Below are 27,193 nucleotides of genomic sequence, written 5' to 3'. Positions count from 1 at the left end.
CCAAAAAGTTCTATTTTGGTTTCATCTGACCATATGACATTCTCCCAATCCTCTTCCGGATCATCCAAATGCACTCTAGCAAACTTCAGACGGGCCTGGACATGTACTGGCTTAAGCAGGGGGACACGTCTGGCACTGCAGGATTTGAGTCCCTGGCGGCATAGTGTGTTACTGATGGTAGGCTTTGTTACTTTGGTCCCAGCTCTCTGCAGGTCATTCACTAGGTCCCCCCGTGTGGTTCTGGGATTTTTACTCACCGTTCTTGTGATCATTTTGACCCCACAGGGTGAGATCTTGCGTGGAGCCCCAGATCGAGGGAGATTTTCAGTGGTCTTGTATTTCCTAATAATTGCTCCCACAGTTGATTTCTTCAAACCAAGCTGCTTACCTATTGCAGATTCAGTCTTCCCAGCCTGGTGCAGGTCTACAATTTTGTTTCTGGTGTCCTTTGACAGCTCTTTGGTCTTGGCCATAGTGGAGTTTGGAGTGTGACTGTTTGAGGTTGTGGACAGGTGTCTTTTATACTGATAACAAGTTCAAACAGGTGCCATTAATACAGGTAACGAGTGGAGGACAGAGGAGCCTCTTAAAGAAGAAGTTACAGGTCTGTGAGAGCCAGAAATCTTGCTTGTTTGTAGGTGACCAAATACTTATTTTCCACCATAATTTGCAAATAAATTCATAAAAAATCCTACAATGTGATTTTCTGGATTTTTTTTCCTCAATTTGTCTGTCATAGTTGACGTGTACCTATGATGAAAATTACAGGCCTCTCTCATCTTTTTAAGTGGGAGAACATGCACAATTGGTGGCTGACTAAATACTATTTTCCCCCAGTGTATGTACAGTTGAAGTCCGAAGTTTACATACACCTTAGCCAAATACATTTTAACTCAGTTTTTCACAATTCCTGACATTTAATCCTAGTAAAACATCCCTGCCTTAGGTCAGTTAGGATCACCACTTTATTTTAAGAATGTGAAATGTCAGAATAATAAGAGAGAGAATGATTTATTTCAGCTTTTATTTATTTCATCACATTCCCAGTCGGTCAGAAGTTTACATACACTCTATTAGTATTTGGTAGCATTGCCTTTAAAATTGTTTAACTTGGGTCAAACGTTTCGGGAGCCTTCCACAAGCTTCCTACAATAAGTTGGTTGAATTTTGGCCCATTCCTCCTGACAGAGCTGGTGCAACTGAGTCAGGTTTGTTGACCTCCTTGCTTGCACACATTTTTCAGTTCTGCCCACAAATTTTCTATAGGGTTGAGGTCAGGGCTTTGTGATTGCCACTCCAATACCTTGACTTTATTGTCCTTAAGCAATTTTGCCACAACTTTGGAAGTACGCTTGGGGTCATTGTTAATTTGGAAGACCATTTTGCGACCAAGCTTTAACTTCCTGACTGATGTCTTGAGATGTTGCTTCAATATATTCACATAATCTTCCTTCCTCATGATGCCATCTATTTTGTGAAATGCACCAGTCCCTCCTGCAGCAAAGCACCCCCACAGCATGATGCTGCCACCCCTGTACTTCACGGCTGGGATGGTGTTCTTCGGCTTGCAAGCAACCCCCTTTTTCCTCCAAACGTAACGATGGTCATTATTATTGTTTCATCAGACCAGAGGACATTTCTCCAAAAAGTACGATCTTTGTCCCCATGTGCAGTTGCAAACCGTAGTCTGGCTTTTTTATGGCGGTTTTGGAGCAGTGGCTTCTGTGATTTTCTGGATTTTTGTTTTAGATTCCGTCTCTCACAGTTGAAGTCTATGATAAAAATTACAGACCACTACATGCTTTGTAAGTAGGAAAACCTGCAAAATTGGCAGTGTATCAAATACTTGTTCTCCCCACTGTATATAAATAAATAAAATGTGGGGGTGAAATATTTTTTCACAAAAGTAGTGCACTGGGCCTTTAATAGTCCTGTATTTGCAGACCGACATATCCATACCCCCCACCCCACCCCACCCCCAAACTAATTCCTTCAGCTATGCACAGACTGGGTTTAGATGTTGAGGGGGTTAAGTGCAGAGTAGTCCGCATCACTTCAGTACACTTCTGTGTGCCAGTGAAGACAGGTGGGTACAGTACTGATCTGGGAGCTGGAGGAAGGAGAAGGAATTTAGCATCCATGTGCATACAGTGTTTGTGTGTGTGTGGTGTGTGTGTACCTGCGCTCCTAGTCTGGACAGGTAGCGGTTGCGAAGGCCAAAAGCAGACATGGGCCTGAGTTTGGCCAGCTTCTCCTCAGTCTGCAGACTGACCCTCTGATGCCTCTCAACTCTACAAGGACAGCAGGGGGAGTGGCATAATCATCATGGTAAAAATAAATAAAATATACCATTATTGAGAATTCTGAGTCTGTTTTTACAAACTTTTATTTGCTGTCCTGAGACAATACTGTAGTATATAAAAAGTCAATTTGATCAGACAGAATGACAATCAGATCTGGCAAGGACACAATGTCCTGATAATGTTCTTTAACAACCACAGTGAACATCAGATATGTAACAAAAACATCCCGTTACATTTTTTCCCCAAATTGTCAACAATTTATAATATTTAAACTACAGCGATTTAAAATTACTTAAAAGTTCAACGAGTAGTTTGAGGTAATTTGTTATTGCAACATTTGTAAAAAATTATGAATTTATGACTAAACATGGTACCTCGAGGCCAGGGGTCTCCAACCCTGTTCATGAAGCGCTACCGTCCTGTAGGTTCACTCCAACACTAATATAGCACACCTGATTCTTAATAGTTAGCTGGTTGATAAGCTGAACCAGGTTAGTTACAACTGGGGTTGGTGTGAAAATCTACAGGAGGGTAGCTCTCCAGGAACAGGGTTGGAGACCTCTGCTCTAGGCAGTAGGAGCCATAGAACATGTTATTTAGAGCTGTTAGAAGTTTGTTAGAGAGATCAACTCTAAACAGACAGCACTCTCAGTGCAATTTACACAGAGACTATGCTGCAGCTAACAAAAACAAACAAACAGCCATCACAACTTTAGCGGTATATGGATTGGTTTCCTCCACCACAATATTTGAACTAATACTATGCTATGGCAAGCCACTTGGTTCAAGCTTGGGTTTTCCTGCAGAAAACTGATTCAGGGTTAAAGACTTTGAAGTGATCACTCATTACAATAGAAAAACAATCAAAAGTGATTTTGACATTAGAATGATAATTTGATTTAGTGGTTTTCAACATATGAAATTGTCTCTTGGCAATTTCCTGAGATTTGATGTTTATTGATCACAAAACAAAGTATTTATCCTTTCATTCAGTTGTACAGCCAGTGGTGTAAAAAGTACCCAATTATCATACTTCAGTAAAAGTAAAGATACCTTAATAGAAAATGACTCAAGTATAAGTGAGTCACCCAGTAAAATACTACTTTAGTAAAAGTCTAAAAGTATTTGGTTTTAAATATACTTAAGTATCAAAAGTAAATGTAATTGCTAAAATATACTTAAGTATCAAAAGTAAAAGTATAAATCATTTCACATTCCTTATATTAAGCAAACCAGACAGCATGATTTTCATTTACATTTTAGTCATTTAGCAGACGCTCTTATCCAGAGCGACTTACAGTTAGTGAGTGCATAAATTTTTCATACTGGCCCCCCGTGGGTATCGAACACACAACCCTGGCGTTGCAAACGCCATGCTCTACCAACTGAGCTACACGGGGCCAACATTTTCCTAGTTTTTTTAAATTTATGGATAGCCAGGGGCACACTCCATCACTCAGACATTATTTATAAACGAAGCATTTGTGTTTAGTGAGTATGCCAGATAAGAGGCAGTAGGGATGACCAGGGATGTTCTCATGATGTGTGTGAAATGGACTATTGTCCTGTCCTGTTAAGCATTCGAAATGTAACGAGTACCTTTGGATGTCAGGGACAATGTACAGAGTAAAAAGTACATTATTCTCTTTAGGAATATAGTGAAGTAAAAGTAGTCAAAAATATAAATAGTAAAGTATAGATACCCCAAAAAACTACTTAAGTAGTACTTTAAAGGATTTTTACTCAAGTACTTTACACCACTGTGTACAGCAACGAGGGTTTCCACCCAATTGCCAATGTTATTCTAATGTTTCCCTTTAAATTCCTTTATCACTTTGACAAGGTCTGCCTTAGCCTTGATGGTGTGACGGTGTAAAGTTTTACGAGCCTCTATGACCAGCCAAGAGCAAAGAAAGGAATTTAATGAAGGAACGGCGCTATAAAGAATTTAACACACTGCAGATTCTGAAATCCTCCAGCATAAATCTGTCAAACTAGATGATGCGTATATGATTACCGTTCAGAATGACCTGACTGTATGCAAAAGCCGGGAAAGGAGATGGGTTAGTTTTCTGCTCCCAATTAGATGACATTTTCTTCATGATTACACAGATTATTAATTTATGGGCGTATAGAAGTTATAAGCACACCAACTGTTTGTTTTGATAATCAAAAAGTTGAAGTAAAAATGTAGACCTTTCTGAACAATATGAATAAAAAACATACATAACATTGATGGACAATCTAAGTCCTTTCTAACATACTGGTTTTAGAGAGATGCTTAAAAATATTTTTTAAATAAAATCTAACCATTTCACCTCTTATAGTGTGGGTGATTTTTCATCTGGACGTGCATTAATCGGTGAATAACTTTACATCTCTGAAGTAAAAGTCACTCAGCCTGGGGCCTTGTTCCACAGACATTTAAAAACCTTTTTAAAACACTTAAAAGTATGTTTAAAGTGCTTTCTGGTACCCCACTCTACTGACATTAAAGTATGATTGGTGCTGAGGTTTGAGGTTCCAAAGCATGCACAAACACCAGTCAGTCATTAGCCAGCCCTGACACAGCCACTGGAGGGAGGAGTCAGTGAGACGAGGAATCCGTATGTGATGTCAGAGCAGAGGGGTCAGCATCTGAGCTGCGATTGGTCAGTATGTTGCTGGGAGGGGTCAGTTACAATGCAGGTATGGGTCAGTGTGCAGGTGGGAGGAGTCAGTAGTGCAGACACACCCCCTAGTTGGTGATTGACAGCTGTGGTTGGGTCAGTACAGCCAGCTGGCACTGAGGCCCAGGACTGTGTGCCCTCTCACCTGGAAAACAGCACAGGACAGGGCCAATGCATTAGTCTGGGGTACTCAGCACACAGCCAGACACAGCCAGACACAGACCAACTAGAATTATAAATCAAATCCTTCTCTACTGCCCTTGTTGAATTGTTGATAAGTGAAACATTAGCTTCATCCTGTTTTTCACATCTGCATGGGCAAGTCAACAAGGGCAGAGGGAAAGAGACAAGATGTTGGAGAGGAATTGGGCCGAGCGAGCAGTGACACTACACACAAGTGCAGAAGCAGGTTAGACAACACATTGACCACGTTCACATGGACCACACTCAGGAACAGTGTATGAGAGTTAGGAGAGCCAGAATTGGTAAAGGTGCAAGAAAACCATACATCAAAACATATTATGCAGATTGAGCACTAAATACACTCTTGATATAGACAAAGTGTAAATCCATCTTACTCAATCCAGAGCATTCATATGATCTACTAAGCTTGCACATGATTAATTCAGAATGTTAACCACAAACCTCTGAAATGGCTTTTCTCAAATGTTTTCATTAAACCCACTTGGGATCATATATTGCAGAGGTTTTCTCTTACAACTTTCTCTGACTCTACAGATAAGGTGAGAGGTTTGGAACCCTAGTGAAGAACGTCAGAGTTGCAGGCTTTTCTTTTTAGTCCAGCACCAGTTGGATGTTTAATAATAGATTGATAATACATGGATAATAGGTCCTTGCCTTTCTCCTTATGAGTGGGTTGAGAGCCTAACGTTCAGTGGCTCTTGTCTGTATTGAGTGTAAGAGGAGGAGGGGGGAAAGGTGAAAGGTCATGGATACTCACTCTGAATCTGAATTGGAGCCCTTCAGGAGTTTGGCCCTGGCAGAGGCTGAGAGGTTCAGATCTCCTCCTGAAGAGAGAGAGGGAGTAATGGAGAGAGGAGGGGAGAGAGAGGAAAAGAGAGGGAGAAGGACAGAAAGCGACAGAAAGAGAAAGGGTGGGAGAGAGAACGGGAGAGGGATATCAAAGAGCATGGTTAGTGAGGATATCATAAGGCACGCTCCACTGTGAGTGGTGTCAGGGGGCCAGCTCCCATCTCTCTTACCTCGTAGATAATCAACAAAGTACAGCATTACTACCGCAATCAGCGCCACTGAGAGAGAGAGAGAGAGACATTTATTGGTTGACTCAACACACACACACACACACACACACACACACACAGAAGTGTTACTCACAGCAGACACAGGCGCAGAAGAAGACCTCCAGGAAGAGGTATCCCTTGTTGTCCAGAATAGATCCTGCTGCCATGGAGATCAGAGCCAGGCCCAGGTTCTGGATGGACTGCATGCTGGGAGGTAGGAAGGCCATGCATCATCATCATCAAGAACAACAGCATCATCATCACCACCACCACCATCAACAGCAGCAGCAGCAGTATCATCATAGTCACAAATAATGATGGATAGAATGCAAACACCTGTAGGTGTGAGGCAGTTTTCTGGTTACACAGACGGGGTGGGTGGGAGCAGGTGTACTTACAAGCCATAGGCTGTCCCCAGCTGATGCTCTGGCACCACGAAGGCCACCATGGGCCACAGGGCACAGGCTAGCAGGGAGTAGGACACACCCAACAGGGACTGGAGGACACAGATACACAGTAGCATTATCAACACTGTTACCAACACCATTCACTATACCTGGTTACCCAGTCACAATACATCTCAATTACTATATATAAACAAATAAAATCTGACTGCATAACATACTGCATAATCCAATCCTCTGGAAGCAGGATGTAATTGTCTTCCAGGACTAAACAAATGCAAGTATTCAAGGACCCAGTGATCCAAGTCTGGCCTACCGCTCATCACTGCATACACTAGGTTTCTAGTGAATGTCCTACTAATGTCTCCAAGGTCATATTCTGCTGTGAACCACTCTGCATCATTCTAACGGTAATAGAATGGAGAATGGTCATCACCATGGCGATCCAGGGGTTCCAGAAGGTGAAGGCGAGCATCATGTGGGCTATGAGCGTCGTGACGACGGCACACAGCACCCAGATCACGTTCTTCCCTATCCTGTCCACCATGAAGCCCAACAAGGGGGAGGCTGGGGCCGAGATGATGTACACAATACTGGGAGAGAAGAAGAGGGTGGAGGAGGAGGGAGAGAAGGAGAGGAAGGGAGGAGGAGAAGCATGGAGGGCGAGATGAAGGGAAGAAGGGAGAGAAAAGGGCAAGGAGAGAGTGTGAGGAGGTAAAGAAAAGGAGAGAGGGAGATAGTGTTTAGAAGGGTGATAGAGACAGTTACAGTTGCAATGTGTTGTGACAGTTCTTAGCCTGAGGTGAGAAGAGAGCTAAAACAAACCTCATTTGAAGAACTCCTAACAAAAAGCTGAGTGGCACTGCCTCACTCCGTCCAAATTGAATCACTCTCCTTATTGAGTTATTCTGGCATCTCAGACTGGGGTAAAAGTGGTGTGCGTTACCTGTTGATTGCTCTTGCTTCAGGAGGTGAGAAGTTGAACTTTTCAATGAAGAAAACCCTGCAAGGGGAAGACAGAGAGGTGAGAAGGACAGTCAGTCACACTCAGCACTGTATCTCTCTCTCACTCTGTATCTCTCCCCCTAGTACTCTTTATCTTTCCTACCCACTCAGAGGATTAGATTACATGTTAATTAATTATTTAATCAGCTTGGGAGAAATGGCAATAAAGATTATTCTAAGTAAAGATGATATTCATCCGAGGTATTTTACATGATGGAGAATATACATTGTGTTCGAGGGGATCAGCTTGAGCAAGGGGCAGCACCTAATCCATGATCTACAATCATCTTGCATCCCAAATAACTAGTTGTGATAAAAAGCTGGCCATATTGGTGATGGTTTTGACGGATAAGACATGATGAGTGATGGTTGGTGTGCTACTCACTGTCCCAGTCCGATGAAGGGGAAGATGGCCACGTAGTAGCCCACACAGATGATGAAGATGAGCCACAGTGGGAAAGGGAAGTCTTTCACATCCGTCAGCTTGATCACTTCCCCTACACACACAGAACACATGTTCAACACACAGAACCAGTCTTGGCTAAAGCGTCACCTTGGGAAAGGGGTGTGACAGCCAGTCAATAACCCACAGGAAGTAGTACTACGACCCCTGACCTCCGCCCCTGTCACACTAAAGCCAGCCCAGAGAAACACAGGCTACCTTCCCAATGATCAATTCTGACAACAAGATTACACGCAACGGGGAGTTGGCGGTTTCCCAATTGAATAAAGAGCTCCTTTATCAACTAAATTAATCAAGGCAAAATGAGACTAATGGTGACAGGTAACAGATTCTTAAGAGAAGGAACCTACCCTCCACCACCTCCCTCCTCACACTAACGTTGTCAGAATACAGTGGACATGATAACCATAGCACATAGATAATGACGATCATCCCTGTCAATGCCATTATCCTGTGTTGTTCAGCTCTGATTGCGACACACATCATCTGAGGCAGTCACTGACTGCCATGTTAGCGCACCGGTCCCTCCCTGTTCCTTGTTGAGGATCCTCTCTGCTCGCTTGTCCAGGAAGCCCAACACCAGAGCACAGACCAGAGAGAATATACAGGTCACCCCAGCTGGAGAAGGAGAAAGAGAGAGAGAGAGACACAGGAAATCATTATATCAGCTATGAACAGGTAGGTGTGTGTCTCATGAACCTACAGCAGCACCACAGGGTAAGTCCTCAGGAGAAGAGCCTGGGAAGGATCTTTAAAGACCTGTCTAGTTCAGTCTAAATAAACATGACTGCTTCCTTAGGCCCCACAGTCAAGAGTAATTAGATAAATAAGTACCTCAAAGTTTTACTTTAGATTTTGTGTCGAGAGCGGTTGTTAGAATGCTTTCGATTTCTTGGGGGTGGTCGAATGTTTGATTTGCCTCAAACTAAATCTCTACATCACACTCTGCTGTAGAGGGTGGGATGCGATGTGAGTGACAGAGGGGTCTGTGGTCCAATAAATATTCACCATTAACCAGGTGAAATGTCAATAAGTATGTGGCAAAATGCAGTAGGTTTTGGTTTGAATTAACAGTAGGGTATGGACATATTAGAGCCATCTCACAGCCTTAATGTTCCTCTGCTATGTAGTTTCTGTAAAGCATCGGCACATATCTACTGGGGCTCCATTATAATGTTACAGGACTGTACGGTTGAGTCCTGCTGAAGAGAACACACAGACTGCTGGGCTCCTCTTATTCCTGTGGAGCGAGTGAGGTCACCCACCGTGAAAGAGAAAGAGGAAGTGAAAAGAGAAGTGAAGCATCACGAAACTGACACCTCTTCCATCACATGATTCATCAGACAAATGACAGGAAAAATGGTTCTGGTTCTCTCTCCCCCCCTCTCCCCCTCTCTCTCCCCCACCCCCTCTCCCCCTCCCTCCCTCTCCTCTCCCCCTCTCCTCTCTCTCTCCCTCCCTCTCCTCTCTCTCTCTCTCCCTCCCTCTCCTCTCTCCCTTCCTCTCCCCCCTCCCTCCCTTCCTCTCCCCCCTCCCTCCCCTCTCCTCCCTCTCCTCTCCCCCGCTCCCCTCCCCTCCCCTCCCTGTGCTGAGATTAGAGAGCAGTTGTAATAGAAATGGTATGGTGTTGCAGACAGTGCTGTCATGGATGGAGAGAGATATGTAACCTGAGGCTCAATGTAGACAGCAGGCCTGGGAATCTAGCTCACGGTCCTCCTGATCAAATGTGGACATGCATCTCACTCACACAAAATGTGTGGTTCTGCATTATGTCATGTTATATGTGGACCCCATGAAGAGTAACTGCTGCTTAAGCAACAGCTAATGGGAATCCTACTAAAATACTAAATACACACACAAACATACTAGTGATGCGCAGGTTGACTCATAACCCGCAGTCCCTGCGGTTATATCAGCGGTGCGGGCGGGTTTAGGGTCATGAAATGTTGTGTGGATGAAGGGCGGGTGGGGTGTCGGTCGGGTTGAATAAAGAGAAACAAATCATTAAAATTGTGCAATTCATAATTCTTGTGCCCATCTATAGGCTACATTGAGTATTATTATTATTTTTGAATATAACTTTTATCTGGCATTAGTGCCTAAGCCTCAGATAAGGCCTAACTGTATGTGTGAAAAAATACATGCGGCAATCGCCAAATGCTTTTGGGAATTTGGGCAGAAAAATTTAACGTCAATCCACTGAGGCAAAAAGGACAGTGTCGGAGTTTAAGTCAATAAGCTGCAGAATGGAAAGCTGAAAATAAAGAGAAGGGAGGGCCAGGAAAGATCTGGTGAAGTGGTAAAAGAGGATGATAGCAGTGCCGGCTATGTTATGTGTGATGATTGTGAGGCGCTATACAAACTCGACAGTCACAAGACGGGAACTTCAAATATGGCACGTCATACCTGCAGACAGGGCAGGCCCAACCAGCCCAACCAGCCCAACCAGCTGAACCGCGTACCAGCAAGTCAGGTCTCCAGCTCCAAGCACATCTCAAATGTACGCTGACAGCAAAAAGATACCACTGCAGGTGAAATCCAAGTTTGTTGATGATTGTGTGGACTTCTGTTTTGTGGACTTGCGTTCCTTTGACATTGTTTCGGGAAAGGGCTTATTAAGATTGGAGCCCTTTATGAAGCTGTCAAGGCCAACTCTGTCATCCAACACAGACAGAGTGTTTGAAAGAGCCAAAGAGGCCACAACAGAGAAGGCTACACTGTCTGAGTCAATCAAAAAGGCTTTAGATGACGGTGGCGTTGCCATTACCACAGACATGTGGACGGATGATTTCAACAAAAGGGAATTCACTGTGCTTACGTGCCATTTTTTGACAGAAGATTGGCAACTGAAAACTCGCGTCATCACCAACGTGGAGATTGACGCCTACCTCAGGAAGACAGCAGAGAACATCCACGAGCAAATCAGCAAGGAACTCAATGACTTTGGAATTCCAGGTGACCGTCTCTCCAAAATCGTGTTTGTGAGTGACCAGGGCGCAAACAAAGGCAGCGCTGCGCAACTACCACTGGATCCCTTGCACAGCTCATGTGCTGCACACAGTCCTAAAACAGAAATTCCAAGAAAAGGAGGCACCAGAGTGTGTTCGTGAAGTTCCTGAGATGATGGAAGCATGCAAGAGCCTTGTGACCAACCTAAAAGAAGACCAGTGCTGTCGCCAAAGTTACCCCGTGCAGTAATCCAAGAATGCGAGACTCACTGGAACAGCAAGGCTGACATGCTGGAGTTGGTCAGCAAGCAGTACACAGAAATACGGCAAATGCTCGAAAACAAAGACCAACTGGATTGAATGAAGGGCATTTACCAGGATGAGCTGAGTACTCATCGACTTTGTCAGTCTTCAAGGCAGCATCTGTAGAGCAAGAAGGAGAGAAATACCCCACTCTCCAGTTGATGATGCTCTGGTTTCACAAACTAAAACAACGCTGTGAGCCAACATATGGAGATCCACTCTACAAGGTACATATTTGCTTACGAGCATTAAAAGCTCCTCACCGAGAAGATGTTGCTACCTCCCACACACAAACTCGCCACGTTCCTGTGCCCAAAATTCTAAACACTGAAGATGCTCCAAGAACGAGTCGCTGTGTACGACCAAGCCAGGAGACTGACAGAGCCAGCCCCTCCAGCCCCTCCACCCCCAAGTCAAGTTTCAGCACCATAGACCTGCCTTGCGCCGACACTGATGGAGTTCCAGCACCATGTACAGAGGATTTCAGCAAAGGTAATTATTAGGCCTAGTCTTATTAAATATTAACTTTACAGTTGGAAGCACAAGATTTAACTTCACAGAGTGGGAGGTCGAGAGAGGCCGAAGAGATCGACAAAATCCAGAGGTACAGAAGCACTCACTTTTCCCTGGAGGATTGTGTGGAGTAAAGTTTGCTTGCTTTTTGGGAGAAGCAGGAGCGTAACTTCCCTCAACTCCAGTCTCTTTGAAAATATAATTATCTGCATTCCGGCATGAAGCACTCGAGTGATCGCGCCTTCAGCACTGCCGGGCGCGTTGTTGAATCCAGGCGCAACCGACTGAAACCTGGCACAGCGGACGCTATTCTGTTTCTTAAAAGTGCTGCAAAAGAAAGCAAGACAAAGTAGGCAATTATAGCCTCATAACTGGTCAGTGGGTACTTTGATTTTCTAAACTTTGTTGTGTTATAGCCTATTTCTTTTCCATTATATTTTTTCATTAATTCATATAGTGGTATAGGATATTAGCCCACACAAGCAGTCGGCCTACAAGATGTCAATTTATTGTTTCACATTTTGTTTCCTTTCAGTAAAATTATAGGCTACTGTTCAATAGGCCTAAGAATGCTCAATTGCTCAATAAAAAACGTAGCCTAACTGTTCAATAAATGTTTAAAGAAAAAGAGAACTGTGCAGTCGGCCTACAAGATGTCCATTCATTGTTTCACATTTTGTTGATTTTCTGTAAAATAATAGGCTACTGTTCAATAGGTGCACAAATTTTTAAAATGCTCAAGAGAAATGTAATTGTTCAATAAATTGTTCAAGAGAAAAAAAAGACTGTACAGCGCATTTTAGATATTTGCGGGTTAGGGTCGGGTGTGGGCCTCAGATTTTCACTTTATCACAGTCGGGCGGTTGCGGATGGGTTATTATCAATTGCTGGTGGGTGCGGGTGAACAAACAGCTGACCCACGCATCACTAACACACACACACTTTTAACTCACCGATCATGAGTGAGACTCCCAGAGTGGTGTGTCCTGTCGAGCCTACCAGGTCAGCGACACGGTTGTACACCCAGCCCATGATGTTCATGTTGACCGTGCTGCCCTGAGCGAGAGGAGACAGGCCAACACTCACCCTGATCAGCCACATAAATAATGCCTTAAGTATGTCCTTCTGTAATCTAAATACAGTGTTATACTTAGCTTCCAGTGTGTCCTTACCAGCCTGGCCATGCTGAGCTGAAGACCAAACACCAGGTTGAGCTCCTTCCCTTTGAACCAGTTCACTGCATAGGTGTTCTGGGCCACAGCCAGGGACTCACCTCCGATCCTACCCAGACAGAGAGCACTTAGTTAGGGGGAGAGAAGTGGCTTGGAGCTGTAACAAGGACTAGCTCAGTGACAAAATATTCTTAGTCTAAAAAGCATCTTACCCAAACACAAACCGTCCAACCTCCATTAACCAGAATAGATCTAGAAGTGCCCCAACAGCAACTATAATCTGTGGAAATAGACAGTGGGGGATAAAGTACTCGATTGTCATACTTGAGTAAAAGTTAAAGTAAATACTCTACATCAAATTCCTTACATTAAGCAAACCAGATGGACAGCCAGGGGCACACTCCAACACTCAGACACAATTTACAAACACAGTATTTGTGTTTAGTGAGTCTGCCAGATCAGAGGCAGTAGGGATGACAACACGTTATATTGATAGGTGTGTGAATTGGACCATATTGCTGTCCATCCTGAGCATTCGAAATGTAAACGAATACTTTTGGGTGTCAGCGGAAATGTATGGGAGTAAAAAGTACATATTTTCTTTAGGAATGTAGTGGATTACAAGTAAAAGTTGTCAAAAATATAAATAGTAAAGTACAGATACCCTGAAAAATGACTTTAGTACTTTAAAGTATTTTCACATAAGTACAGTGCAATCGGAATTCAGACCCCTTCACTTTTTCCACATTTTGTTACGTTACAGAATTATTCTAAAATGGATTAAATAGTTTTTAAAAAATGGTCTAATGTAAAAATAAAAATAATAATAATATATATATATATATATATATATATATATACACACACACACACACACACACACACACACACACACACACACACACAGTGGGGAGAACAAGTATTTGATACACTGCCGATTTTGCAGGTTTTCCTCCTTACAAAGCATGTAGAGGCCAGAAAATCACATTGTATGATTTTTAAGTAATTAATTTGCATTGTATTGCATGACTTAAGTATTTGATCACCTACCAACCAGTAAGAATTCCGTCTCTCACAGACCTGTTAGTTTTTATTTAAGAAGCCCTCCTGTTCTCCACTCATTACCTGTGTTAACTGCACCTGTTTGAACTCGTTACCTGTATAAAAGACACCTGTCCACACACACAATCAAACAGAATCCAACCTCTCCACAATGGCCAAGACCAGAGAGCTGTGTAAGGACATCAGGGATAACATTGTAGACCTGCACAAGGCTGGGATGGGCTACAGGACAATAGGCAAGCAGCTTGATGAGAAGGCAACAACTGTTGGCGCAATTATTAGAAAATTGAAGAAGTTCAAGATGACGGTCAATCATCCTCGGTCTGGGGCTCCATGCAAGATCTCACCTCGTGGGGCATCAATGATCATGAGGAAGGTGAGGGATCAGCCCAGAACTACACGGCAGGACCTGGTCAATGACCTGAAGAGAGCTGGGACCACAGTCTCAAAGAAAACCATTAGTAACACACTACGCCGCCATGGATTAAAATCCTGCAGCGCACGCAAGGTCCCCCTGCTCAAGCCAGCGCATGTCCAGGCCCGTCTGAAGTTTGCCAATGACCATCTGGATGATCCAGAGGAGGGATGGGAGAAGGTCATGTGGTCTGATGAGACAAAAATAGAGCTTTTTGGTCTAAACTCCACTCGCCGTGTTTGGAGGAAGAAGAAGGATGAGTACAACCCCAAGAACACCATCCCAACCGTGAAGCATGGAGGTGGAAACATCATTCTTTGGGGATGCTTTTCTGCAAAGGGGACAGGACGACTGCACCGTATTGAGGGGAGGATGGATGGGGCCATGTATCGAGAGATCTTGGCCAACAACCTCCTTCCCTCAGTAAGAGCATTGAAGATGGGTCGTGGCTGGGTCTTCCAGCATGACGACGACCCGAAACACACAGCCAGGGCAACTAAGGAGTGGCTCCGTAAGAAGCATCTCAAGGTCCTGGAGTGGCCTAGCCAGTCTCCAGACCTGAACCCAATAGAAAATCTTTGGAGGGAGCTGAAAGTCCGGAGGAGTGGGCCTAAATCCCTGCTGCAGTGTGTGCAAACCTGGTCAAGACCTACAGGAAACGTATGATCTCTGTAATTGCAAACAAAGGTTTCTGTACCAAATATTAAGTTCTGCTTTTCTGATGTATCAAATACTTATGTAATGCAATAAAATGCAAATTAATTACTTAAAAATTATACAATGTGATTCTCTGGATTTTTTTAGATTCAGTCTCTCACAGTTGAAGTGTACCTATGATAAAAATTACAGACCTCTACATGCTTTGTAAGTAGGAAAACCTGCAAAATCGGCAGTGTATAAAATACTTGTTCTCCCCACTGTATATATATCATATTTACATAAGTATTCAGACCCTTTACGCAGTACTTTGTTGAAGCACCTTTGGCAGCGATTACAGCCTTGAGTCTTCTTGGGTATGACGCTACAAGCTTGGAACACCTGTATTTGGGGAGTTTCTCCCATTCTTCTCTGCAGACCCTCTCAAGCTCTGTCAGGTTGGATGGGGAGCGTCGCTGCACAGCTATTTTCAGGTCTCTCCAGAGATGTTCGATCGGGTTCAAGTCCTGGCTCTGGCTGGGCCACTCAAGGACATTCAGAGACTTGTCCAGAAGCCACTCCTGTGTTGTCTTGGCTGTGTGCTTAGGGTCGTTGTCCTGTTGGAAGGTGAACCAAAAATGTTTTGGTACCCTTCCCCAGATCTGTGCCTCGACACAATCCTTTGTCAGAGCTCTACGGACAATTCCTTCGACCTCATGGCTTGGTTTTCGATCTGACATGCACTGTCAACTGTGGGACCTTAGATAGACAGGTGTGCCTTTCCAAATCATGTCCAATCAATTGAATTTACACAAGGTGGACTCCAATCAAGTTGTAGAAACATCTCAAGGATGATCAATGGAAACAGGATGCACCGGAGCTCAATTTCGAGTTTCATAGCAAAGGGTCTGAATACTTATGTAAATAAGGTATTTCTGTTGTTGTTGTTTTTTTTGTGCATAACTTTATAAAAACCTGTTTTCGCTTTGTCATTATGGGGTATTGTTTGTAGATTGATAAGGGGAAAAAACTATTTAATCCATTTCAGAATAAGGCTGCAACGTAACAAAACGTGGAAAGTCAAGGGGTCTGAAAACTTTCCGAATTCATTGTACATTACACCACTGGAAATAGATCAATTGAATTTGTACTACATATTTTGTAGTAGAGCAGCTCTCAAATACAGCTCTCAAACACATCTCCATCGTGTGGTGTGTACCTACCTGTCCAACGCAGACAAACAGGGCGAAGATTATCGTTCCTAGCCTACCAGGAGGGAAGCACAGTGACAGAAACGATGTTTACATGGGGATAATATGAAGTGAATTTGAACATGTTCATCACAATGTTATCTCTCCTTGTGTTGCTGGAGATGACAGCCCTAGTTCATCATAGATTCAGATTAATCCTCCACACACAATTACCTCAGCATCATTTGTTGTCAGAGGTTCATGGTGAGACTAGGGATTTCCTACTAAAGCACTGGCAGACAAACACTGCCCATATTACAGTAGATACACAGGCTGTATTGTCCATGGAGGAGTGTGGGAAAAACACACCTCCAACCAGCGTCCACACCAGGGTGATTACAGAATCCCTTATCATATTATACAAATGTGACGTAAAAGGTCCCTAGTGTGTAAACCTCACCTTATCTATGTATTGTACACATACCGTTTCTGCTCTGAGCAGCACAGCACTATGCATGCGTTATGTGACTAACCAGGTTGTCACTGGACGCAAGAGGTTAAATACCATGTTTTTTTCAGTACAAAATGGTTATCCTTGGATGGCGATAACCAAAAATTCCATGCAGGGAACAGGTGTCTGTACATTAGTGTTTCATTGGTAACCTGTGGTCCTACCTAATGCCAAAGACCCTGTCGAGCAGGAAGCCCCCCAGGAAACAGAGCACCACGTTGGGCCAGGAGTACCAGGCATAGAGCTGCATGAACATGGATGTGTTCAGCTTCATGTCCTGTTGCAGACCAGAGAGGAGAGAGAATGTCAGTGCATTGGAAGCCCAAATTACTAGAAGGGTCTCTTTAAGAAAGCAAAACAAAGGCAGAGAAACACTATGAACTGTGAGTGTATGGACCAACCATACACTACCTGGTATGACCTGATATTGGTCTGTTGTTTACAGTATTTGAAAACCTTTCTGCACAATGAAAGTGAAACGTAGCTGTGTTAGTTCTAATTGGCCATTTCCCTGTTAGTGCTGACTGAACACCAAAGATGACACATTGCTTTGTTTCACTTATAAGCAAGTTTACAACATCATGGTGGTGTCATGATGAGTCAACAGACATCCATATAATATGAATGTTTCCATAGGGTTATAATAGCTACAATTAATTTTGTGAAGTTATTTCCCATTTTGAATTATTGGAGGAAGGCTCTGGCATACAGCAGGCTAGGTTACAATGACGACAGAGTGACATGACGGTGTCGTCGGTCGCATGACACCAAAGTTCTGCATGTGAATGTGACAGACGGAAACTTCACTCCTCCTTCCTCACCTGTATGACTTGAGTCTGCAAAGCAGCGGGGTTATCATAACAGAAGTAACTTCCTGAAACAAAGTAACGCTGTCAGTGGGTAGAATTGATACATTGTGTTTGGTACATCAAAGTCCCGCTACATTCTAAACCCGCTCTGATTTTATTGATACAGTCATAGGCTACATCATGGTTAAAGATAATCAAACTAACAACGATTCAACGATGTCTGATATCCAAAAGCAATTAGTCTGATAGTCAGTTAGCTGAATGAAGCCTAAACTCTCTCCAAAGAATTTTGTTGGAACCGCCCTGCTCACCGAATCCCAGAAAGCACATAAAAAGCAGAACGAAAATGCGATGAGGCAGCCGTTTCGGGTCACAGAGCGCGGACATCGGTCTGACCGGTCCGCTTTCATTTCTGGGACCTGAAGACGAGGTATCCCCTTCATCGTCCAAAAGGTTCTGTCGCTCCTCCGCCATCTTCGTCTGTGTTTTCGAATGGAAGGAAAACAGGTTAACGGAGCGCAGACAGTCATATGACATACAGCTCCACGTGACTCGCCTCTGCTGAGCGTTGCTGTAAAAGGAGTGCAAAATAGTTCAGCAACAAGCGAAAGACCGTAAACAGGTAAAAATAGCTGAGCCTTGCATATTCTATTTTAGAATATTCAATACAATGGTGATTGCTATGCCGGGTCATTCATATTCCAATAATAAATGACCCCATAGATTGAATTTAATTTGACAGTAGATATATAGACATTGTTGAAGCTTTATAGGCTTAGGGGTGATCGAGGTGGTCTTACATTTTAGTCATTTAGCTCTTATCCAGAGCGACTTACAGTGAGTGAGTGCATACATTTTCATACTGCCCCCCCGTGGGAATCGAACCCACAATCCTGTGTCTAACATTTGTAAAACAAAAAAAAGAAACAAAAAAGAAATATAAAACAGTAATATATCTGGATTAGATAAAAATTCAACCCCCGAGTCAATACATGTTAGAATCAGTCTTTAAGAGCTTTGTGCAACATTTGCCCATTATTATTTAAAAAATTCTTCAAGCTCTGTCAAATTGGTTGTTTATCATTACTAGACAACCATTTTCAGGTCTGGCCATAGATTTTCAAGCAGATTTAAGTCAAAACTGTAACTCGGCCACTCAGGAACATTCACTGTATTTTTGGTAAGCAACTCCAGTGTAGATTTGGCCTTGGGTTTTATTGTCCTGCTGAAAGGTGAATTCAACTCCCAGTGTCTGTTGGAAAGCAGACTGAACCAGGTTTTCCTCTAGGATTTTGCCTGTGCTTAGCTCCATTCCGTTTCTTTTTCCATCCTGAAAAACTCCCCAGTCCTTAACGATTACAAGCATACCCATAACATGATGCAGCCACCACTGTGCTTGAAAATATGGAGAGTGGTACTCAGTAATGTGTTGTATTGGATTTGCCCCAAACATAACACTGTGTATTCAGGACATAAAGTTAATTGTTTTGCCACATTTTTGCAGTATTACTTTAGTGCCTTTGCATGTTTTGGAATATTTGTATTCTGCTGTACAGGCTTCCTTCTTTTCACTCTGTCTGTAGTGACATCCTTACCAATTGAACATAGCTACTGCCCAAGCCTAAAGCTGGGTTGTTTCAGACGATACAGTCCACATTCGAAAGTTCCCAAAAGCCAAACGGCAAAACATTCAATGAGATCCAGGGATATGGTGCAACAAAAAATGATGTATTTTTCTTATATCTAATAAGAAATGATTCTCTAATCAACTTGAAGCATAGATTACTTGAAATGAAAATACCTAATATGGTCTGTTTGTATGTATGGTCAAAGGACTATACCGCTCCCGCGTCTAGCTAGGACTCCCCCACACCCGAAGGCCCAACTTCCTTACTTATAGTGTATGCCAAGTTCTTTGGCGTAAACATCACCGACAAACTGAAATGGTCCACCCACCCAGACAGTGTGGTGAAGAAGGCACAACAGAGCCTCTTCAACCTCAGGAGGCTGATGAAATTTGGCTTATCACCTAAAACCCTCACAAACATTTACAGATGCACAATTGAGAGCATCCTGTCGGGCTGTATCACCGCCTGGTACGGCAACTGCACTGCCCACAACCGCAGGGCTCTCCAGAGGGTGGGGCGGTCTGCCGAACGCATTACCGGGGGCAAACTACCCGCCCTCCAAGACACATACAGCACCCGATGTCACAGGAAGGCCAAAAAGATCATCAGGGACATCAACTACCCGAGCCACTGCCTGTTCACCCCGCTATCATCCAGAAGGCGAGGTCAGTACAGGTGCATCAAAGCTGGGACCGAGAGAATGAAAAACAGCTTCTATTTCAAGGCCATCAGACTGTTAAATAGCCATCACTAGCACATTAGAGGCTGCTGCTGCCTATTGAAATCACTGGCCACTTTAAGAAATGGAACACTAGTCACTTTAATAAGGTTTACATATCTTGCACTACTCATCTCATATGTATATACTGCATTCTATTCTATAATATTCTTCTGTATCTTAGTCCATGCCGCTCTGTCATTGCTTGTCCATATATGTTTTTATTCTTAAATCTCATTCCTTACTTTTTTGTGTGTATTGGGTATATGTTGCGTAATTGTTAGATATTACTGCACTGTCGGAGCTAGAAGCATAAGCATTTCACTACACCCGCTATAACATCTGCTAAACACGTGTATGTGACAAATACAATTTGATTTGATTTGATTTGATTTATACACAAACACACTTGCCACAGTTCAATGCATGGGCAAGAGGGGGAGCCAAAAACTAAGATACACTAATAACAAAATAATAAATCTCAATCAGGCAAGTATAAATCATAAAGGTACCTAATATTTCATCACATACATTCATATTTCCTATATATATACTGTGATGCCACGAGAGGCTACCGCTTCCAGCGGGGTTGCCCAAGTAGTGCAAGGAGTCCAGGTTCAACCAAAACAAGGATTTTTATTAAAGGTCTTCGGCAACTAACGAAATTATAACACAATTCTCTTCTTCTCCGAGCCCACCTCCCAGACCGTGTCTCTTCCCTTCCAAAACAACTCCAGCTTATCAGCCCCTGATTGGTTTCAGCTGCGTGGGAAGATTGGCCACAGAGGGTTGGAGTTCCCGACCATACCAGCAGATGGAGCCATAGCTGTCTGGGTTTGCAGCCACCTCAGGGGGATGTAACGTCCCTCCAGGACACAGCCTCTCGTGACATCACACATCCCCCTCCTCGGGACCGACGTCCTCGTCGGGGTAAAGGCAGTGAAGAAGGCATCACGCCGGGAGAGGGCGTCCGCATTGCCGTGGTGCTTGCCAGCCTGCTCTCTCTTCAACTCCTCCACCTCTAGGACCAGGGACTCAGCCTCCTGTTGTCTCTCCTTGAGTTTCTTACTGAACGCATCAGCCTTGGTTTTAGCAGAGTTTAGCTTCTGTTGAGCAGCTTTCAGTTCCTTCTCTCTCTCTGCCTCCGCATTCTTCATCTTGTTCTCCAACACCTTGTACTTCTCCTCTGCCTTCTTCTGGACCTCCTTACTACTGCGCAGGGTCTCCTCACACTCCTCGATGGTCCTGCGCAGCCTCTCCAGCTCCTCCTGTTGCTTATGGAAGGAGCTCTGTTGGAGTTTAGCCTGGAGGATATCTAACTCTTCTGTCTTCATGTCTAACTGTTGCTTTAACAAACGATACCTCTCAGCGGTCCCCTTCCAGACCAGACAGTTCTTTGTCCAGATTCTGTAGCTCCGTCTCTGTGTCGGTCTGGGCACCTGCCATCCCTATCAGAGCCCGGGCGGGAGTGAGTAACTCGGAGGATTGCACCGGAGCCTTCCCAGGATGAGTCTTGCCTCTCCGTTTCCGAGGTACTCGGGTTATCCTCTCCTGAGACTCTCTCCAGAGTGGGTAAAGGCTGGGCAGTCTCGTCCAATTAGGACAGGGACGGGGAGGGAATCAACCACCCCCGCCGTCGTGTGTATGGTTCCCCGTGTGCTGGTCATTGTAAGTTCAGTAATGGGGTATTCTCTGGTGTCCCCATGGACACAGGAAACTGGGAGGACTTTCCCCGGGGTCAGACACGTTGGCCCCACCAAATCCTTACGCACCAGGGTGGCCCGGCTACCAGAATCCCGTAAGGCCTCCACATCATGGTGATTCACAGTTACCGGGCAGGTGGGGGGTCGATCTGGGCCGCCATCTACGACTCCCAAGAGCGAGGCAAAACGGTGTGTGGGTGCTGAGCTGGAGGACTCCGCAGTGGGCATAGGTTCATCGGCTGGTTTCCCACACTGCCAGGAGATATGTCCCATCTCCCCACACCGGTAACACTGTCGAAGTTTCCCCCCTCCTGGTGTACTCTTCTTGGACCCGCCTGGTTTCTGGCTCCCCCTGGAGCCGGGATAAGTCCTGACGTGGCTGGGTTCGAGACCTTGGGGTCCTTTGGACGGGTTCTTCCCATTTGTGGTGGGGCCGCACTCCTGGGGTCTTTTCGGGAAGCATTCAGCATCTCCGCTGTGGCCTGGTACTTTTCCACAGCTTCCACGGTCAGATCAGCCGTGGTCAAGGCCTGTTGACTGATGAACCGTTTTGCCTCATAAGGCAGGGCGCGTAAGTAACGATCCGCCACAACGGCCTCCACCACCGCCGCTGCTGTATTCCTCTGCGGATCCAGCCATTTCCTTGCGATTCGGACAAGTTCATGCATCTGCGCCCGAGGAGGTTGGTCTGGTTGGAAGGTCCAGCTGTGAAAGCGCTGGGCCATACCAAACTTTGTGAGTCCATATCTGCTGAGGATCTCAGACTTCAGGGCATCATAGTCAGTAACCTGGTCAGGGCCCAGGTCCCGGACAGCATTCAGCGCTTCCCCGGTTAGAAAGGGGGCTAACAGACCAACCCCACTGTTGCTTGGGCCAGGCTTCCCTAGTGGCCGTGGCCTCAAATGCATGCAGGTATGCCTCAATGTCATCGGTAGCTCCCATCTTAGATATAAAGTCACTTGCCTTTATTGGGCGGGTATTTTGGACCACCCTCTGTCTCTGCAACTGCAATTCCTCTGCCTTCAGAAGGTTGGCTTTCTTTTGCTCCTCCAAGAGAGCCACGTTTGTTTGCATCTGGGCTTGCTGGCCAGCAACAAGGGCTTTCAATATGTCCTCCATTTCAGTCGGGCGGGGAGCCTACGGCCAACTTGGAAAACTGGGTGATCAAACCTTCGGTATCCTCCTCTGACATGCACTATTAACGCTTGAGCGTGCCCGTATTCTCCACCATCTGTGATGCCACGAGAGGCTACCGCTTCCAGCGGGGTTGCCCAAGTAGTGCAAGGAGTCCAGGTTCAACCAAAACAAGGATTTTTATTAAAGGTCTTCGGCAACTAACGAAATTATAACACAATTCTCTTCTTCTCCGAGCCCACCTCCCAGACCGTGTCTCTTCCCTTCCAAAACAACTCCAGCTTATCAGCCCCTGATTGGTTTCAGCTGCGTGGGAAGATTGGCCACAGAGGGTTGGAGTTCCCGACCATACCAGCAGATGGAGCCATAGCTGTCTGGGTTTGCAGCCACCTCAGGGGGATGTAACGTCCCTCCAGGACACAGCCTCTCGTGACATCACAATACACACATACATGGTCCTCTGTATGTTCTATCTCTTATACAAATATGTCTAAATTGGCTCAAACACTGTCAATTAGGTTAGTATTGTGGAGTAACTACAATTTTGTTGATCCATCCTCAGTTTTCTCCTATCACAGCCATTAAATTCTGTAACTGTTTTAAAGTCACCATTGGCCTCATGGTGAAATACCTGAGCAGTTTCTTTCTTTTCAGCTACTGAGTTATGAAGGATGTCTGTATCTTTGTAGTGACTGGGTGTATTAATACACCATCCAAAGTGTAATTAATAACTTCACCATGCTCAAAGGGATATGCAATGTCTGCTTTTTTATTTTTACCCATCTACCAATAGGTACACTTCTTTTCGAGGCATTGAAAAACCTCCCTGGTCTTTGTGGTTGAATCTGTGTTTGAAATTCACTGCTCGATTGAGGGACCTTACAGATAATTGTATGTGTGGGGTACAGAGATGAGGTAGTCATTCAAAAATCATGTTAAAAACTATTATTGTACACAGAGTCCATGCAACTTATTATGTGACTTGTTAAGCACATTTTTACTCCTGAACTTATTTAGGCTTGCCATAACAAAGGTGTTGAATACTTATTGACTCAAGACATTTCAGACATTCATTTTTAAGTAATTTGTAAACACTTTTCCACTTTGACATTATGGGGTATTGTGTGTAGGCCAGTGACACAAAATCTCAATTTAATCAATAAAAAGTTCTGGCTGTAACACAACAAAATGTGGAAAAAGTCACGGGGTGTGAATACTTTCTGTAGGCACTGTATCAGCCTGCCACATCGTATGTTATAGCAATCTGTCAGTCGATGACAGTCGCTGACGTGGCACGCAACCATTGGTTGACGCATGCAATGTCTGAGCAGGGGAACGTGACCAATGTGACGACTGCAAAATGCAGCAGATTACATCATCGATGATGTCATAGTGCCAAACCCTATAAATAGGACCTGTGAGACTGTCTGGACAGACTGTCAGACTCACTCTCTGTGGGTCTCCAACGGTAAGTGGCAAGAGATATATTATCAATGGTATTAACTTGGAAACAATACAATTCACCATAGATGAGTTTAGCTTCTTGGCTTAGCCTCATTTATGTCCTCTGATTTAATTTTATTGATCAAGGCGAGTTTAGGTTGTAACTATGGTAAGTGTGGGATTCAGCTAGGCCTATACATTAGTAAAGTGGGGCGGGAACGCTGGTAAGCTTTGGGGAAATGTGTTTTGTTTCTCTGTCTCTATCTTACAGAGCACCCAGCAGCAAGAGGCGTGGAGTTGTAGTAGCAGCCTGCTGATCATCCTGACATCTTCAGGGACTACTGACTAGTTACAGCTGAACACTGATAGATACGCACTAGATACCACAACAAACCAGTCAAAACGTCTCACTTCTTACCCCCTCTTTTTTCTTCTACTGTGCATTTTGATCAATAAAGAAAAACGAAACGACATTTCTTGTTGTTTGTGTATTTTTGTGTGTGTGTTACGGTTGCTTACTTAAAGAAAAATATTTAAATTAAATTAACAAAAATGTTTGTGTGTGTGTTTGTGTGTGTGTGGTAGACATGTATCACAGGCAGACACTCGGACACTTCTACAGAGTGAGTAACATTCCTCATGGGACTGCAAGAATGCCCTGATACAATGGGATCAGGACCCTCATGACCTCAATGACAGCAGCTTGTACCAACTGATGTCTCTCAACCTCTCAAGGTGGAAATCATAGGCCCACTCACTTACTGTAATCATGTGAATTTTCACCCCTCGCCCATATCTCTTTTCAGTTTTTCTGTCATTTAAAAAAACGTTCTCCTCTGAGTACACTACAGTATCTCCAGGGTTTATGCAATTTCCATGAATGTCATTTAGAATTTCCTATAATTCACTCCTGCATGGTCATCTGCCAGATCATTTAATCTGAGGGTGAAGAATGGGCCTTCCCCTGGCTCCACTCACCGCTCTAACGGCATTGTAGCTCATGTATTTCCTGCCCAAATACCAGGCCTTGTTGCTGGTGAGGGAGAGAGATCATATTTGATTATTATATTAATCAGACCCGCATGCAGACGCGACAGTAAATCAGGTCGGAGGTGTCGTAAATCCCCACACCCATTTTGTGACTCTCCAGAAACCTGACTCAGAGGTGGGGCCAGAAAAGCCAATTTATTTGCTTATTATCTGACTCAATTTGAAAAGTAATCTGACAGTAGGGCGGTATGATTATTATTATGAATAATACATCCCTGCCAGCCTCTCTGGGTGTCGCCGGTTAAAGGCCCTTCAGTTCAGATTTCACTACTACCTAATCCCCATCAGAGCAGTGTACCTGGTACCCCCTGTGTTTTAGTGTCTCTTACCCAGCAGTGATTGATTAAAATATATCCTAATCTGTTGTTATAGCATCACACATGGATATCCATCATACCCCAGCCCCACTGTCTCTGAGTTTGGAGCTCAATGTTTCTGGAGACAACAGTTGCCATTGCCCATTCATAGATGGTAGGCTAATGCTAGCGCCTTAACCGTCTTTTCACGTCTATCTGCCATGCGGAGGGAATGCCCTGACGCTCCGATGCTGCTCTGTATAAACATGAATAATCCTTGCTTGTGATACAGTTTTGGAAACCTTGAACACGCAACTAAATTATCATCCCAAAAAAACTTTACCAATACAAAAGGTACACTTACTGTTAGCTGTTTTACCACAGATTCCCACAGTTTTTTTTGTGTAACACACCTTCGAGCAAACTTAATTGTTGTTCCCTCCCAAGTTTCCATTAGCTCAGCAGGTAGTGTTGTATTTCGGGTAAGTGCAAAACTAAAGCTAAACTTGGGTGAATTTATTTAAATTAAATGTATTAAAGTAACTATCCATATTCTGTTAACTAGCGCCTTAACTCCTGAGTCTCCTGAGTGGCGCAGTGGTCTAAGGCACTGCATCGCAGTGCTGACTGTGCCACTAGAGATCCTGGTTCGAATCCAGGCTCTGTCGCAGCCGGCCGCGACCGGGAGACTCATGGGCGGCGCACAATTGGTCCAGGGTAGGGGAGGGAATGGCCGGCAGGGATGTAGCTCAGTTGATAGAGCATGGCGTTTGCAACGCCAGGGTTGTGGGTTCGATTCCCACGGGGGGCCAGTATAAAAAAATATATATATGTATTCACTAACTGTAAGTCGCTCTGGATAAGAGCGTCTGCTAAATGACTAAAATGTAAATATCCAAATAATGTTGTTAACTCATCCTATACTCATATTTGTGGCCAAAGCATAAATTGGACACTTAAAAAAACCCATCTCAAACTTGTATCTCAAACAGACCGTTTCAAAAAGTATTTATATTTCCTCATAGAGGATGATATCATGCTATTTGTGTACTGTTTCCTGTCTGTTGGACAGTTGGATATCCGATTGTATGAAGGTAAAATGATGCTCACATGGCTCTGCATGACGGTGGATAATGTTCCGTTGTGCTAGAGTTAGAGCACCTGCCTGTACAACGAAGGATATATTATAAACCGGAGATTCATGCCAGTAAGTATTAGCTTTGGTATTAGCCTACTTGTCATCTAAATGCTGTGCTAGCTGTAGCCCAGGCTAGCCTAAAGACAAGCTAATAGCTCGACATAAGACCACAGTAAAACAGTAAAACTAGGACAATACTTAATTACAAAAAACTATTTCACTCATAATGTAGTTCATTATAGATCATATTTCATAGAAATCTGGAAACACTGGACACTATTATTTTAATTGACAGCCCTCCCACCAATTTGGCCTGCTGATTAGGTGCAGGTGAATACATTTGTGGGAGAGGCACATTGTTTGAGAGAATGCAATGACGAAGTAAGGAGTGTTTGCACATTTTTAGACCTCCTATTCG

At 44.1% G+C, this 27,193-nt stretch overlaps 1 protein-coding gene across 3 annotated transcripts; it reads right to left on the bottom strand.

Annotated features, from left to right (window-relative positions):
* Window positions 1–1,868: 1,868 nt before the first annotated feature.
* On the bottom strand, window positions 1,869–18,216 carry LOC121567644 (major facilitator superfamily domain-containing protein 1). 3 transcript variants are annotated; one of them, XM_041877822.2, is made up of 17 exons: window positions 17,977–18,216; window positions 17,678–17,730; window positions 17,021–17,133; window positions 16,379–16,421; window positions 13,255–13,322; window positions 13,043–13,151; window positions 12,824–12,926; window positions 8,626–8,724; window positions 8,029–8,140; window positions 7,585–7,641; window positions 7,075–7,231; window positions 6,633–6,730; window positions 6,329–6,441; window positions 6,196–6,243; window positions 5,934–6,000; window positions 2,180–2,291; window positions 1,869–2,110 (listed from the first exon to the last, which is right to left on the bottom strand). In XM_041877822.2, exons 1-17 carry the CDS (start codon window positions 18,200–18,202, stop codon window positions 2,051–2,053), a joined length of 1,638 nt encoding a protein of 545 aa, XP_041733756.2. In that variant the 5' UTR covers window positions 18,203–18,216; the 3' UTR covers window positions 1,869–2,050. The 3 variants fall into 3 exon arrangements, with proteins under 3 accessions (XP_041733756.2, XP_041733757.2, XP_045075752.1); XM_041877823.2 differs by lacking the exons at window positions 1,869–2,110; window positions 2,180–2,291 and adding an exon at window positions 3,994–5,117 and having other exon boundaries at window positions 17,977–18,204; XM_045219817.1 differs by lacking the exons at window positions 1,869–2,110; window positions 2,180–2,291; window positions 6,196–6,243 and having other exon boundaries at window positions 17,977–18,205.
* Window positions 18,217–27,193: the final 8,977 nt, after the last annotated feature.

The sequence above is a fragment of the Coregonus clupeaformis genome, chromosome 6 (assembly GCF_020615455.1).
Source record: "Coregonus clupeaformis isolate EN_2021a chromosome 6, ASM2061545v1, whole genome shotgun sequence".
In the NCBI taxonomy this organism is placed as follows: domain Eukaryota; kingdom Metazoa; phylum Chordata; class Actinopteri; order Salmoniformes; family Salmonidae; genus Coregonus; species Coregonus clupeaformis.
Note: the sequence above shows the minus strand (reverse complement) of the source record. Positions and strands in the feature narration are given on the sequence as shown.

Excerpts from the sequence above, each read along its gene's own strand:
- LOC121567644 (XM_041877822.2), bottom strand. The coding sequence starts at position 18,202 with ATGTCATATGACTGTCTGCGCTCCGTTAACCTGTTTTCCTTCCATTCG. Across the intron at positions 16,422-17,020 it reads GACAGGGTCTTTGGCATTAG|GCTAGGAACGATAATCTTCG; the intron begins GTAGGACCACAG and ends CCCTCCTGGTAG. Across the intron at positions 7,232-7,584 it reads GAAGCAAGAGCAATCAACAG|TATTGTGTACATCATCTCGG; the intron begins GTAACGCACACC and ends CTTCTCTCCCAG.